Consider the following 16,721-nt stretch of genomic DNA (forward strand, 5'->3'; position numbering starts at 1 on the left):
ATCACTTTGCCTGTGCTCAATGAAGAATGCTTCACCTTGTGTGAAAAGGGTGGGAGATGGCTTGGATTGGGGATGGGAAAGAAAGAAAGCAATGATTTGATTCTCTCCAAAGTATCTTTAGCCTTTCAGGAAACAAAGGAAGTGAAATATTTTAATTTAATTCATACAGTACATGAAAATTGAACTCAAATTTCCTTACAGGTTTCTTCTATCCAGTAGCATTGATGTATATATTTTGAAGAAGTCTTTATAAAGATAATTCTAGTCCTATAAAGCCCTAACCCTATAAGGCTTGAAGCTTGAACGTGGGACTCCATGTTTAGATGTGGTGCTCAGGGGTATGATTTAGCAGAGGGTTGTTAGACTTACGGTACTGGTTAGGCTGCGGTTGGACTTGATGATCTTCAAGGTCTTTTCCAACCTGGGTGATTCTATGATTCTATGATGCCTGACCTTAGTAGGTCTGTATCCATAGGTTCATTTTCAGAGATGAAGATCCTAATGGAAATAGGATTTACTCTAATCATCTATCTGATGCACAGTTTGGCATGGCTTCTTGTAGGAAAAACAAATCCATCTGCAGAGCAGTTCTGTGTGTCAGGACCTGTTTTCCAGAACATTCATGGTCAAATTTCAAAACAGAAAAGGGTGAACTGAGAGTGGCAGCTGGCACAAATTCACATAACATGGGAGTGGAAGCAGAGAAGTCTGGCAGAAACAGCTTTAACTGCAGAAAACATCTATTTCTTTTTAAAACAAACACGTTATCCAAACGTACTTTCTAATAAAAACTGCCTAGAATAACCATCTCGAAACTACCCACAAAGTGACATTTTGCACCAAAGTTCAAGACAAAGGTAATATGGGATGTTTGTCACCCAGGATTTGCCGGAATTGCACATCAAGGTGTATAACATTCAATTTCTTAACGTGTTAAACATTTTTGCTTTCTTCTTAATACGTTTTTTTTTTTCCTGTGGACTAATGATGACCAAACACTCAACAGGAGGAGTTAGAGTTTGCTGCAATGAGAATAGAAGCACTGAAGTTAGCCAGGCAGATTGCCCTGTCTTCTTTCCGCTCCTTAGATGCCGAGGTATCTGTTTTGTGCCTGCCATGCGTGTGAGTGTGCACAGACTAAGAAACAGAGTGCTGCTTTTTCTTTAACAAGGTGACTGAGGCGCTCAGAGTGCAGTGGAAAACTAAAACAAGCACCAAAGTGTGGCACGGAAGAGCATGCTGAAAGCAGTGCTGCACACAGAAATGCTGTCACCTGCTCAACGCAAGGAAAGATTAACAAAAGCAAATGTGTAGGCAAGAAACAAGGCACACGCTTATCGCAGGACCAGGATTTTGCAAGCAGATGGCTTTTTTTTAATGTTTACCCCAAGGTTTGGTCCTAAAATATTTGGTAGCAAACCAGCGTCAAACCTGTCTCCTATAAACATGCTATTGGCTGTTGGCCTCTACAGCTTGAAACAGACAACCAAGTACAGAAGCGAGAAGTTCAGCCAACCCTACCATCAGGCTTCAGAAGAAGGGGACTGCAGCAGATCTGCAGGGGCTGTAGAGTTCCCAAGGGAAAATGGTTCCATAACACAGTGGGGTTTCACTCCTGAAGATCTAAAGCTTTCTTTTAATTGGTTTTTTCTATGGCACGCTGGCTACTGCCTCCTCAGAGTGAGGCTCTAGAGATGCACGCGGTCCGTACTGGCTTTACTGCAGGACAGAAAAGCTTGCTGTGATGCACTGTTTGGTTATTAGCCAGTTGTCCTTTGTGGTGCTTTTAGCAAAAAAGGTTAGCCAAAAATGTTAATGGCTTTCTTGGGAGGTGCTGTCAGCTGATGGGATGGCAGCATCCTGCTGTGGTGAGTCATTTTATTCCAAACCAGGGGCATGTGCCATGGCACATCCTTCTCCAGTGACCTTTCTCGTGTTACAGTGGCCATTAATAAGTCAGGAAGCTTTTGGCTTGGTCCTGCGTCATCTTAATATTTGAGTACCCTGCATCATAACAACATTGGAGCTGATGACAAGGTGTAGTTTCTTGGTGAAGTTTATGAACTTCTTGGAACTTGGAAATGGGGGACAGGCTTCATGTGAATTCATAGAAAATGCTTTTAATCTAGATAACAGAGATAGCAAAAATGATAAGCTGAGATGAGGAGGGGAAAATAAGCAGAGTTCCACCCTCTGACACAGAATTGGAAGCATCTGGACATTCACAAAGTCCTGTCTCAGTCCAGCCAGAGGGGTGTTCTGGGTTGAACAACATGAGTGCCATGCTAGGCTGGGAAGGCCTTTTGTCCCTGGATAACTTTACTGTTTAGGTGGGAGATTGCTGATATTGAATTAGCCTGTGGTTGCAACCCTTGTGACCTACTGTGACTGGTGGCCTGGATTAACTATAATAGGATCTACCAGATGACTACGATGACTTAAATTTGGACACTATCTGGCAGGTTTCCCTTCTGGTTGGCTGCCCACAGTTCTTCTCTTCATGTTTTATAACTAAGGTTAGCATTTGCTGAACCATTACAGGTTGGATAACAAGCACAAACAGTCCACATTACTGCATCCTATCACCATCTTCCTACAAAGCTGCAGACATAAATTAGGCTTGTTATGCCTCCATCGACCTGTGTGCACACATCAATTAGTTACAAGACCAAATTGTTTGATACACATTTAGCTCACCCTTTGCCAGCACTCACGCTAATTTTCGGCAAGGCTAAATACATATTCCCCTAAACAGTACGGTAAAAGTGCTGTATCGTTTTCATTGCAGGGCCTCAGTTTTCTTTCACTCTGACCTTGAAGTAAGGTCACCAAGGTGGTTAATCAATATGCATTTACTCACTGTCTGATCAGATATCTGGTTTCTGTGCAAGGTGCTGGGAAGTGCATTGGGCTCTCAAATATTTACACTAAGATCACAGTGACCTACATCTCGTAGTAATTCCCCTGCAGACTCTAATCTCTCTGTGTGAAGTTCAGTGACTTATAAATCCCAGTGCTTATTATTACCCCAATTAACTGCTTACTTTCTTTGCACTTAGGCGCTGAATTTAAAACGTAGCTGAAGTTACTTGAGGTAATATTGTCATCCTGAAGGGCTACTTTGTTTTCAGGTGATAGGAATATTTGGAGGCAGAAAATAACAGATGACGCACTGGAACAGGCTGCCCAAGGAGGCTGTGGATGCCCCATCCCTGCAGGCATTCAAGGCCAGGCTGGATGTGGCTCTGGGCAGCCTGGGCTGCTGGTTGGTGACCCTGCATATAGCAGAGTTGGAACTGGATGAGCACTGTGGGCCTTTGCAACCCAGGCCATACAAAAATCCCTAAATATGTATTAAATTCTTGCCAATGTGCTTTTTTCTTCCTTTCCTTCAAAATCTTCACCATACTGACAGTTACTTCCACGAGTTTTTACAGGAGCTTAAGGAAACCTGTGTCTCCATTGCCACAATTAATATTTCCCAGCAGTTTCCTCATGAGACCCAGCAACCCACACAGCAGGAGGCTTTTGAAATAAGATATGGCTCAACAGATTGAGCTGCACTACGGCCTTTCTTCTGAGGGCAGCTTTGATGCTCTAATGGCTCTTTGTGGTCTCTTAGCTTTTCTCTTTGGATTTGAGTAGGAAATACAGTGCATTTCTTGAAGCTGGAATACTGAACTTCCACAGGAGCGTTCTGATTTCTTGCCTGTTTTGCTGAGAACTGTGGGCAGCACCGTGTGTTTTATATATATGCATACACGGAGGTGACTGAGCTTGTGCCCAAGATGTGCTTTTTCCTGCACTATCGTTGTATATCAGGAGAAATCTGAAGAATACAAGCTGTGTCGTTTTGGTAGATCCTGTGCTGCCTTTTGCTGCACTGTGCAAAGCCATCGGGATGGAGGTTGTGCCTCCTTGTTGTTGCGATTAAACGTAACAAAAAGAGAGAGGAATGGCCTGCAGCTGAAAGCACAGAGTCAGATGACTCCTGTGTTTAAAAAGGAACAAAAGATAGAGAGCAAATTAACGAGTCTCCTGTATAAACAGCCATTCAGCGTGGTGTTTTGAAGTGCTGTCGAGCTCGTTATTGCTCTAATTAAATTTTCTTGTCTGTTAGCGTTGCTGGCAGGGATTCAGCGTGTTGCCCACAGATGTGGGATTCACAGCATCTATTCCTGTGTTTTCCTAGCGCGAGCATCGTGTGTCATTAGGACAGCTTCTTCAGTAAGGTGTGCTCTGGGAGCTCAGAAAGGGCTGCAAAAGAGTAACTGCAGCTTTGGGTCCTGTCTGTTGTTCTGGGATACGTGAGAAGGGCTGTGAGCGAGTGAACCATTCATGGCATAAATCAGAGTCTGCACTGAGGGCAGTGTTGAAGGGGAGGAGGTGCAGCATTTTGTTTGGGGGAAGAGCATGCTGGAGCTGCAGCATGAAAGCATTCATATCCAGGCCATCAGCGTGCTGGATGCGGTGTTTGAAGATGTGGGTGTTTATAAACTCCTTGGTTTTAGTGCACTGTAATGTCATTTGTTTACATCTAGAGTGTTCACGGGGTCAGGCATCTCGGTTTCACTTGGCTCTTTTGGACTCTATTCTGTATCCTTCTGACCCAGTTTTGACCACCAGCGTGAACAGGATTGGCAGCTGCTAGCAAACCTCATTTAACATATTAATTGCATGCTAAATAACCAGTGGGGCAGTGATGGCAGCTGCATATAGGCATTTCTTACAAAATACTGTTTATGACAGAATATATCAGCATGTGAGAACTAGGAAGACAGACATCTCTTCATTTCTGCTTTTTGATCTCATCTATGTTTATGGAAGCAGAATTCCTGTTAATGAGCTCTCTGCCTCCCATTCTAATTTCCTCTGCTGTCAAGCGTTTCTTGTGGATGCTTTCATGGCATTTCTGTATCAGGAGGTAGTAAAACAAGGCCCTAAAATATTGTGGGTGAAGCACTCTCTTTATCTTATCTTGAGGCTAATTTGGCTCTCCTGATGCTTACTATGAATTTTAAGTGCGCATTGAAATGTTCCTGTCAGTGTTACCGCTGTTGTAGTTTAGCAGTGCACAGGCTCTCAGTCTTAGCTCAGGACCCTGGTGCCTAGCACCCAGAAAATGTCAGCTCAACATGTATTTAATGGCTCATTTCTTTGTATTTAAAAAAACCAAACGCACAGAGAGAACCTGCTATCCCAGCAGATGTTTCCATCTCTAAAAGCATGCTGTACTCACGGATCGGCGCTTCGGATGCAGAAGGCACCACGAGTCTTCTCTACCCCCAGCAAGACTTGGATGCTGCATTACGACTTGCCAGAGCAGAGGTAATTCTTAGAATTCTTAGTAGAACTGGGATATTCTTAGTAGAACTTAGAATTCTTAGGTATTTCTTAGTAGAACTGGGAATAGGAAATGTGGCACTTGTGGGCTCCTTCTTTTCTGTTTTCTCCCCAACTCTTCATATTATGATCACGTTTACCATCCTTGAGGCTGTTCTCAGCAATCCTAAAGCCATGCTGGAAGCTACCAAAGCAACTTGTTTTGGATGTAAATGAGAATCAGTGTTAGCTGGAAGTGACCAAGGAAAATCATTGAGTTCAACTGTTGAGCTACTTCAGGACTGACCCAAAGTAATAAACGTAATTAAGATCATTATCCAAAAGTCACTTAAATGACTTAAAAGTGGACAGGAGTGAGACATCAACCCATTCCAGTGTCTAACCATTCCAGTGTGAATGAAAGGAGCACTGAGAACACAGACCTTCAAGTCTAAAAATCTCACGGATAGCCCTACATATGCACACAGAAGCAGTAGAACCCCCTTAGAGGACAAATCATGGGACTGTATTCCAAAGCCATGGACAAAATGATTGGAGGGTTGGCTCCAAATCAGACATTGTATGGAGTGGTTTGAAATGATTATGATTTCACATCTGAACTTCTTAGAAGTGCACCTTACTGCCCATAAATCACCAGGGATGCTTGTATTTGAACCTGTTTTGCCTTTGGAAACTGTACCTGTATCAGTCAGCATTTGGTATCCATTTGTTGTACGCTTATTTTGTTTTCTCCTCAACGGATCACTTCTCTTTTCTTTTTCCTTGTTTCAGATTGTGGCCAAGGAAAGAGAAGTATCTGAGTGGAAAGAGAAATATGAAGAAAGCAGAAGGGAAGTGATGGAAATGAGGTGGGTTATTCACTTGTCACTAATCACGACAGTGGAGTCTCATTTTATGATGTGGATAGCAACCAGAATGACATGACTGTACAGATCTTTGGCTAACTGAAGTTGTTTAGTTATATTTAATTGAAGGCTTTAGACTGATCCTAAAGCCATTGGAGGTAATCATTGTGAATATCCATGTTGCTGAACTGAGATAAAAGGGTCTTAGTCCAGGTGAATGTAAGGAAAGAGTTCTCTGCAGTTTGTGCTGCTCCCCTCACTTGTGCATTCTCAATGGGTTGCATTCTCAATGGGTTGCATTGTGGTGTTTCTGTTGCCTGACTGAATGAGTGCACCTGCGGTGCTGGTAGAGGTGTCTGCCTACCAATTTAAAGTTGTTTTTCCATGAGGAGTTTTGCCAACAGAAAAGAGCTTGTGAAGGTTTGAATACAGGCACGAGCAGCAGAGGCTCTTCAACATTAAAGAACAAAAACCCCATTGCTGGTAGGAAAACATTTCTTGCAAAGGAGCCATTCTTGCCTTTGAGTGTTGACTTTCAAAGAGTTTCAACTTCCTTTTCTTTGAATGCAGTTTTTAATTATAACACACACACTAACCTTGATTTCAGTTAACCAGTGTTTATCTTGGATTTTGCCACCCAATTTGAGAGCTGACAGAAGCACCCTGAACTTTACAATTCCTTCTAGTTGTATCTGCTGTTCTAATATATTCTGTTTCTCCTTGCAAGCCTGTCTCTATTGCATTAAATAGCAGTATGCTGATAATAGCTGGTTTGGCCTTTCTTCCCATCCAAGGTCCTTGCCCTTTGCGAAAGTGATAAACAGAGTCACTGTAGTGGATGAAGTTGCTCAAAGAATCACTTTTGCTTGCCGTCTAGTCAGCCGAGGGTTTCAGCCATTCTTTTTGTGTACAGTGGTAATGCCATAAGAACAACATGCAGATAAGTTTGACCCATTCGTTGACCTGAATCTGAGAAAGTCGTCAGTTTTAGAAGAGTCTCTGTAGGAGTATTCTATGGATTTTTTAAAGCCTATTATTTTCTGCCTTCAAACAGGCAGGCTCTCTCCCTACCTCTGTCCTTAACTCATAAATAAAAGAGATTGGACAGGTTATTTTAGCATCTATCTCTCAAATTATAGTTTCCATGGTGCCTTCTGAGACTGAGTTTTTCTGTTTTAGCGCCTGCTTCTTCTCAGGGTTAAAGGTAGCTTAAAGCTAAAGCCAGTAAGCTGTATTGAGAGGTGATCTGCACCTGCAGTTCCTGCTGGCATCCAGGAAACTTGTACTGATGGAGCAGGGGTAAAAGAAAACTGTGCTGCACAAATCAGCAAACACTGGCAGAGAAGCCAAGAGTTGCACGTGGCAGATTTGAATAGAGGAGCCCAGGGCTTGGAGCCAACTCATCTTAAGAGAGGCATCTGCAGAAGGCGAGGGCAGCCCCTTTATGTCTTTGAGAGGAACCATCTCCCAGCACCCGCTGAGTTCTCTCACCTCTCTTGCTCCCCGCCTGGGAAAGGAACCAAAACCCTGGCGTAGCTCTCAGTGCATAATGAGGCAAAATGGAAAGGAGCTGCTGCAAGCAGTCAAATGCAAAAAAACAAAGCATGGAATGAAGAAAACCTAGGAATTATGTAAAGAATGACTCAGAGTTCAGCACACACTCCAGCGCAGTACATTGTCTATTTTCTCTAGGCTGCCAGGGTACACATGCCTGCTGGCTGCAAAACAGGCGCTGGCAGAGGTTGCTTATCCCTTAATGAAAGGAAAGCAGAGAGATTGAGCATCTGACACACTGCAGGATCTGTTCCTTTCTGTACCAGTGATTTGCTTCTGTGTCTATGTCCTCAATAAGGAGAAAGGAGGGGGGGGAAAGCCTTATGTAAGCCAAATTTCAACAGGCAAGTGGGGAAAAAGTCATTTTGTCACCAAATGATGAAATGTGCGTGTGTACACCAAGATTTCATTTGGAATGTTAAATGTTGAAACAGTCCGTGTGTGGTAAATTAGAGATGCAGCAATTAGATGTGACATAACTGTAAGAAAGGAATGAAGGGAAAGGCTGGGATTATTGAGTTGCAAGCGTAACAGCATCTCTTTTTTAAACATGGTTTGTTGGAGGTCCAATTGAACATACCTCTGTGTGGGAAGTCAAGCAGACCTTTCAAGAGGTAGCCTTGCATTTCTATGTTTTCATGACTTATAAAACTATGGAAAGTCAATAAGTAGACCAAAGGTCTAAAATATAAGAAATGAAGCCTATGTAACATCTCAAGGGTTGAGATGCTCCATCATAGAGAGGAATGGCATGGTCAGCGTCCTTGGGTTCCCCACTTGCAGTTTAGGCTGCTTGAGTGAAAGAGAGCTTTGTGATGAATATGGAACAAGCCTCAAGAACTTCACTTTCTAAATCAAATAGTATTAAAATCTCTGTGACATTGTAGGAGTCACATTTACAGATGGAAGTAAGAAATGGATCTTTGGCTTTGCTGCCTACTTCTACGGTGCAGCCCAAGCTGGGGAGCTGTATGGTGTTCTAACAGTGTTATTTATACTCACTGTCATGAGTCCTTGGCTTCATTTTCTACCATGATCAAACTTGCTGAAGGTGGCTGGTATTACAAGGAGGTGACACGGCTTTCAAATCCCTACTGCTTAGCTTTTATGTTAAAGTGATCCCACTGTCTGGGTTCTGTTTGCAATCCAGATTTCACATATGCAGCGCTGGTGTTACTGCGCTGGGTTGGTTGGATCTCCACAGCTTTCTCCTTTCCTCACTGACTTTTGTCCCAGGATTTCCCCTTATCCGTACTGTAACCTCACTGTCTGCAGCCGACTTAAATGAAATGGAGCAAATCAAAGCGAGCAAAGACTTCAAAAAATATGTATTCAAATACCAGTGGGCTATTTGGAATATCCACTTCAGATGAAGCGTACAGTAATTTTGTTTTTCATAGGCAATCCTATGTGGCTCGCAAATCAAAGCGCAGATCAAGCTAGTCCCATTTCATTAGCTTTATTTGGCTCTGGAAAGGGATGGATCATCTTTCTAAATCACATTTAATCTGCTTATTTTGGCTAACCTCTTTTCAAGAAGGAAACTCAAAGCCTACTGCAAGTCTGTGAAATACAACAGTCTTAAAAGTAACATTTTTTACCCTCCCTGTTTATCAGAACGTTTATGGAATTGGACAGGATGGGCTTTGTGCTCCATAGCTGAATGTTTGGGTCGTGCCATCTGAATTGCTAACGGGTCGTTTCTTCACGTTTGGAGAGTGGAAGAGTGGATGTATTTTGGATGAGGGCCAGCTGTATTCCTGTTGGATTTACTTGCCTACCAATTATAACTTTTGTTGATGTTAGCATTAAAGATAAGCGGACATGGAGAATAAAAAGGGGATGGAAGAAGGCAGTAGGAAAAGGAGACTTGATGCAACTCTTAACTTAGGCTGATGCGATTATGTTTAGCTTTGAACTGAGGTCGGTAACGTACTTTGGGTATGATTCAAAGTAATTCCTTTTCCCTCCCCATGCAGGAGCAACATTTAGGCTGTCAATTTTATTTGTTGTAGAGTAATAAAGAGAACACGAAAGTGTGGAGCGGGATCTGTAGCCTGTTATTAGACCATCGTTCAGTTATTAAGTAGCATTATTTTCTATGTCATTATTAGCTATTACGATGTTTGCCAAAAGTTTTTCTGTCTTTCTTTTTCTCTTCTTATAGGAAAATAGTTTCAGAATATGAGAAGACGATTGCTCAGATGATAGGTAGGTGTTTCTGCCATGAAAGATGCTATCCTGCACTCTGACTATCTGAAGAATAGAAATGGGATTTAAGGCTGTGGGCTTCATTTTGATGCCGGCTCCACCCGTTGATGCTGCTGGGAATGGGGATGCATCCAAGGACACGTTGTGTGCTTCCGGCTGGTGATGAGAAGCTGGTGCTTCATTTTAAAGCAATAAACCCTGAGGCAGTCTGGGTAATACAGAAAGGTCAGGGCTTTTTCATCTGTGTCAAAGCAAAGCGTCCCATAGGAAACATGTTCAGACACTGCCCAGCATTCACTGGGATCTCCAGGAGAGGCATAAAATGACCTGAAAACCCTTTAGTCATCCGCTCACAGCTGTTTAACAGGAGATACCAAACTTAGCTCTTTACAACAACAGGGATTATCTGTGCTAAGTGCATTGGTTGGACCAAAACCGTGATTAACTTCAATCCCAGCTGAGATTGCGAGTGGCCAATCCACCTCTCCAGCTACTGACATAAAGGTCTCCGGGTTATTTACACGATCTAGTGCAGAAGTCAAGAAATTATTCTTCTCACTCCTCTGGGAGAGCTGTCATAGAGAGCACTGCACACCAGCAACACAAAAGGCATCTGTGCATCCTTCTAAAAGGATCCGTGTGATATAACCCCCACATTTTTGGTTTCTTCTACGCTGTTTTGTCAGCATTTGATGCTTGAGTTCTCTCTAAATTCTATGGCAGATTTGCTTATCGTTGCCCAAGGAAAGCGGTGGGACTTTGCTGCCTTCCTGCTTTCGCAGCCCGTGGGAGACATCCCAACCTCCTTTCATGAAAAGGGGATAAAAGGGTCTAGAAATGAATCTTCATCTGTGTGCTTCGTTCTCTGTACAGTGTTCTGCCTTCATTGCCTTTTGTGTGTAAACCTGAATGGATTTGCCTGCTTTCTGACGTAACGTCTGTCGTTCTCATCATACAAATGTTAAGGCAGGAGTGGTCAGACTATGCCAAGAATTTGATTCCCTTTATTTTACACTGGGTGTGCTCTGGTGCTGCTTCATGCACAATTATAGGCACAATTATATAAGCTGTGAGTCTGTAGTGCAATGAGAAGGTGTGGAACAGAGATCCCAAGGTAACAGTGCAAGCACGGCAAATTGTGCAGTTGCCAGTTCATCTTCTTTAAGGAAATCAAGGATATTAAAGCATCGGACCTTTGGCCACTGAGGTAATAGAAAGAACGTCAGACCTTTAATTCATAGTATCAGTCTTCCAAATGGTGTAGGGCGAGTTTTTAAGAGCTGTGGCGCTAAGTAAGGTGATTTGCCATCCATTTTCAAAAGAACTGAAACAACAGCAGCGACACAGGCAGCATGTGCTAATTAGAGCGATATGCAGCTTTTACAGCATGATGAATGTGAGGCTGCTTCTCCCTGCACTTAGTGTAAGTTTTCCATCTAATTATCCCACTTTCTCCTGACATTTGCTGTGAATTACTGTCCCTTCTGATGAAAGGATTTACTCGAATGCCACGATGTGAGGGAAGTGCTGGTCTGCCCGCTATTTGCATATACTTCACTGAACCCTTATCCCAGTAACGCCTCCCTGCTGGAGCAAAAGATGCATTTCCACAAAAGAAATGCCCCTGCTCTTTCTATTTAAGGTCTAACCCTTCTGAGCTGTTTATAAAGCCCAACGCTAGGAGGGCATTGCAAGTGAACCAATTTCACAAATCCCTTTAATGACTATTCAGTGTGGTTGAGCGACCCTGCTCAGCTATTACAGACAGTCGTGTGTATGCAGAGTGAGCACTGGAAATATTTCCTCCTAATGGAATAGGAGCGTGGATGTGTTTGCACATAAAGTGCTGAAAACATGCACTGCAGGCTGTCACTGCCACTGATTTCAAGGGCTGTGGTAGATCTATTGCTGTCATGTACAGAGCCCAGTGCTACCCACCTCAGCTCATACAATCAGCCCCACGCTGTCAGTGCACAGATCCCTGTGAGTGTCTCTGCATCATTTCTTCCCAGCGCTTTAACTGTGTTTCCTCACACCTGGCTGGGCCTCTGACAGAATCTCCTGCCCATTGCGGGTGGAGAGACAAAGGACAGCCGTGCTGCTGTGCTGCAACATGGGCTGAGCTCATAAAGACCCCGGCTCACCCTGCAGCACGTGCACACTCCTCAGTCACACTCACCTCTTCCCCTTCCAAAACCCTTGCTGTAGATTTAGTTGTATTGTTGGATTTGTGATGTTGGGCTTTTTTTTTTTCCTTTCCTTCCTCTTTTTTTTTCCTGCTAAAAACGTATCCGTGTACTCGTGAGCTTAAAGACATAATGAGCTTTTCATTATGAAGACAAACAAATGTTACGCTTTGTGCATTACGGGTTGTTGCATTACTTATTTTCTGCTTTCCTAACAATACCTTGATTTTCTATTTTGCTTCCGTTTTCGTTGCTTCTTGCTATTTGCTTGCAAAAACAAACAGGCAAGCCCGGTAAGTAAAGCTTTTCACCAACTTTCACACCACCACTCTGCATTTTTTCTCCTTTCTTTTGCTTTTGTTCTCCGTTTGCTGCATTCCCATTCCGTCCTGTGATAACGCTGTGCTCGGCCTGGGGGTGGATCTGTTGCTCCTGTGGTGGTGGCCTCACTCTGTCTGTTTGGACATCGTTAGTCCTGAGCATCCTCGTGGTGGTGACCCACAGGCAGTGTGTGGTATGGACGTGGAAGCCATTTAATCAGGATGTTCTAATCATATCGCCTTTATAAACTGCCTTAGACACAATGTAGAAATTAGCGGCTGGAACTGGTTAGCTGAGATTGGAGCTGCCTTTTCCTTAAGGCTAAATGAGAGCTGCAGAGAGTAGTTAGTGGGTCTGCCCAGCCCCTCCAGTCCACTGTGCTGGGAGGCAAAGAGCTCCTCGGTGTGAGCAGTGAGGCTGCGTCGCTGGCTGCCTCAGTTGCCCTCCAACTAAAGGGGAAATTGCTAAAATACCACAGTAATCTCAGCAAAAGTAAATGGAGGTTGATGATTGATTGGAGTTGTCACTTTGAATGCCTTATAGCACTCGGTGATGCACATGGCTCCTTTCTCCTGCATGGAGCTGTGAGCAGAGTTGCTGCCCAGCACTGGGATCATGGCAGTCAGTGCTTGGGGGATGAGTTGGGCAGGTTGTCTCTCCAATGTGCTTACAGAAGGCTTGACCAACACCATGAAATAATCTCTGATTTGGGCTTGTTTCTCTCTTTGAGTGAGAAACGAAGCAGCCATCAAAATATTGCAAAACATAGGAGGCTTAAATAAAAAGTTGTACGTTCCAAAACTGCTTTTTAGATGGGAGAACGTTTTCCTTCGTTTTAATTTCTATCAGAGGCATAAGAAAACAGTAATATAAAGCTGCTAAAGCTGCTCATTCCTCTGAGTTTATCAAATGAGGAATGACAGAATGGCCTGGATTGAAAAGGCCCACAGTGCTCATCTGGTTCCGACCCCCTGCTATGTGCAGGGTCACCAACCAGCAGCCCAGGCTGCCCAGAGCCACATCCAGCCTGGCCTTGAATGCCTGCAGGGATGGGGCATCCACAGCCTCCTTGGGCAACCTGTTCCACTGGATTCAGTGCCTCCTTCATGGGAGCAGCTGAGTTCCAAGTGAAATAAATCATCTGTAAGAAGATGTTTTCACCTTTCTCCCCAGTATTCCAGTAATTAATTATCACCGTATTTAGCAAACTTTTTCCAACCCATGAGTGACAACATCTTTGAATAACAACAACGTTTGGATCTTCTACAGACTTACTAACATACAGCATAGAGCACAGTGTAGTAGAAGCTGTAGAAGATAGTGAAATCAGTGTTCATATTGATTTCTTTTTTCTCCCCCATCTTCTTTCTACCAGAGGATGAGCAGAGAGAGAAGTCTGTCTCCCATCACACTGTTCAGCAGCTGATTGTGGAGAAGGAGCAAGCGCTGGCGGATCTGAACTCGGTGGAGAAATCCCTGGCAGATCTTTTCAGGAGATATGAAAAAATGAAGGAGGTGTTGGAGGGGTTCCGAAAGGTGAGCCGTAGGGACGGCCCTTCTTGTTAGGAGGAGAGCTGAGTGGGCTCTCGTGTGGTGGTGAATTGGTGCTGCTTCACCTCCCAAGCATAAGTCTGATGTAGTGCATTGCGCAACAGGAATAGCCCACCGTGCTTTCTTTCTCTTTGAGAAAGAGCAGCTTGTTCCCGTATATGAAGGTATAATTGCAATAAATGTTGCATACCTGCTGGATATCTGAATTGTGAATGGGATTAAATGTAATGTTCTCATTTCAGAATGAAGAAGTATTAAAGAAATGTGCACAAGAGTATTTATCGCGAGTAAAGAAAGAAGAACAGAGGTATCAAGCACTCAAAATCCACGCTGAGGAAAAACTGGACAGGTAATTGCTTGTGAATATCTCCATAGAGGAGTTCACAGTGCAGGAAGGGCCCTGTGGGTGAGCCCTGCACTCACCACACAGTCAGCAGAACTGAGCGTGTCATTCAGAGCAGGCGTCCCTCTGTTAATTCTGGACCCCTGGTTTGTGCTGAGTCTGCCCGCTTGTGTTGATGGTGATGTGCAAGAAAATCCATAAGCCACCATTAAGGTGTGAACATCTGATTGTGCCTTAAGACGGGCGGGTCCAGTTGGGATTGTTGTTGTTACCATCTTTCATGTAATAACTAAGGAAGCATTTCTAGAGTCCTCCAGGCCCAGGAAATGTCTCCAAATCATCACTAGCAATGATCGGTGCCTAAAGCAAAGTGAGGTTTGGATTTGCTTCCCAGCTGTGAGTCTGTGAGAGCTGGAGATCAGATTGAGAAACTTCCTCAGCACACCTCCTGCTGTGTGGCATCTCTGACCCCTTCTCTTATAGGCACAGAGAAAAGGCTTTAAAGACTACTGAGCAAGAGAAAGAGCCATGAAAAGTCTCTAGGGGCGAGGCTCAGGCTGCCTTCAAAGATACAAAGAAAGCAGCCCTGCCCATCTCTTAGCATGCAGTCCATCCTTGGATACGTTTTATCCTCTCCCATAGACCACTTAACGTGACAAAAATCTGTTTTTCTAGAGCCAATGCTGAAATTGCACAAGTGAGAGGCAAGGCTCAGCAAGAGCAAGCGGCGTATCAGGCCAGCCTTCGTAAAGAGCAGCTGAAGGTGGACGCATTGGAAAGAACACTGGAGCAAAAGGTAAGTAGCAGCTCTGCTTTTTTACTGGAGTCAGGCTGGATATTAGGAAAAATGACTACTCAAGAAGCGCATTGAGGCACTGGCACGGGCTGCCCAGGAGCACGGGGCCACTCCATGTGGAGGTGTTGAGGTGGTGCAGGGATATGGTCAGTGGGGATGGGTTGGGAGTTGGAGTAGATGATCTTAGTGGTCTTTTCCAACCTTGATGACTCTGTGGTTCTGAGGCAATGACATGACCTTTCCTTGGAGTGGCTGCATCCAGCTCTCCTTACGCCTAGGCCAAGGTCTGCCCAAGGTCCCATCCTACTTCTTAAGCGCAGCCAGCCAGCGTATATCTCATGTCCTCTAGCTTACCAAAAGTGTTTATTTCTGGTAAAATACAGCAGGTCCTTGCTTAGAGCCCCATGAAAACAGAATGAAAGTGCTATAGGGAACGGCCAAGAAACAAAAGCACGTTATTATCAAGTGCCAGGAGTGACTGCTGTACGCTGGTCCTGAATCACGTGATTTGGTGCTAAGTTGTATTTACTGCAGTGACACGAGCTTTGTGTGGGAAGAGACAAGCAAATGGTTTGAAGGCATTATGCACAGATACACTGTATGTGCTTTTATGTCATACATGCATACATTCTTTATTCAGTATTGGAGAAAACGCTGTTCTTCCACACTGAAGGGAAAGCTTGATTTTTAAATGCGCTCATCTTCATAAAACAATATTTTTCGTGGTCCTTAATACTGCCTTTTGTTTTCCAGAATAAAGAGATAGAAGAGTTAACAAAGATTTGTGACGAACTGATTGCCAAAATGGGGAAAAGCTAACTTTTAACCAAATTTCTGGACTTCAACACTGAGTGCAATATGACCATTGGCACACTGATGTCCATACGTTTATGTGGACGGGTTATATTTTCACTTTTTCGTATGCACTACTGTATTTTCTTTCTAAATAAAGTTGATTTAATTGTAAGCAGTACTGAGATGACTATCAGAATTTCTTGCTATCGTTTGCATTTTCATAGTATAATTCATAGCAAGTTGATCTCAAAAGTTCCTGTATCAGGGAGATTGTCAAGTTCTCTAAGGAATTACAAATTGCTGATCCTAGCCTTCCCTTTGTACATGAGTTCCCATGTTGGATGTCTTTTGGATTTAATATAAACATGTATTACTTGCATGGGGACTCTTGCCTTAAGGAGTGTAAACTTTATCCGCATTTGCTGATTTGTAAAATAAAATGAAAAATGAAAAAAAAATAAATAAAATGAAGATGCATGTCACTTAAATGAAATTCTCTATTGTAAATAAACTTTTTTTTCCCGTTGGAAGTTGAAGATAAGTGGCTTCATCTGGTGTAATTTCTCTTGCTTCCTGCTTTTTCTGTGCCAGGTACAGCGGGGTTTGGGAAGGAACTCCCTGCCCAGTGATGGGATTGGCCACAAGATCACACTGCCTGCGTGCACCTATCTCCATGTCCTGCATTCCCTACAAATATATATGCTAGATTTGGATCTCTCTGTCCTCAAGTTTGAGCTCAGTCCTATGGAATGGCTGATTCTCCCACCCTGATCCAG

The 16,721-nt window shown here is 43.5% G+C and overlaps 1 protein-coding gene across 13 annotated transcripts in view; it reads left to right on the forward strand.

Annotated features, from left to right (window-relative positions):
* Positions 1-16,480, forward strand: part of TACC2 (transforming acidic coiled-coil containing protein 2) — a 72,245-nt gene extending 55,765 nt beyond the window's left edge. For 12 of the 13 annotated variants that reach the window (XM_072339491.1, XM_072339492.1, XM_072339493.1 and 9 more), the window contains 7 exons: positions 5,185-5,328; positions 6,115-6,191; positions 9,910-9,953; positions 13,836-13,996; positions 14,254-14,360; positions 15,030-15,150; positions 15,904-16,480. In XM_072339491.1, coding sequence (XP_072195592.1) covers positions 5,185-5,328; positions 6,115-6,191; positions 9,910-9,953; positions 13,836-13,996; positions 14,254-14,360; positions 15,030-15,150; positions 15,904-15,969 — 720 coding nt within the window. In that variant the 3' untranslated portion in view covers positions 15,970-16,480. Of the gene's footprint in view, positions 1-1,006; positions 1,097-5,184; positions 5,329-6,114; positions 6,192-9,909; positions 9,954-13,835; positions 13,997-14,253; positions 14,361-15,029; positions 15,151-15,903 lie in introns of all 13 variants that reach the window. The other variant, XM_072339504.1, reaches the window with a different exon arrangement.
* Positions 16,481-16,721: the final 241 nt, after the last annotated feature.

The sequence above is a fragment of the Excalfactoria chinensis genome, chromosome 6, assembly GCF_039878825.1.
Source record: "Excalfactoria chinensis isolate bCotChi1 chromosome 6, bCotChi1.hap2, whole genome shotgun sequence".
NCBI classification, from domain to species: domain Eukaryota; kingdom Metazoa; phylum Chordata; class Aves; order Galliformes; family Phasianidae; genus Excalfactoria; species Excalfactoria chinensis.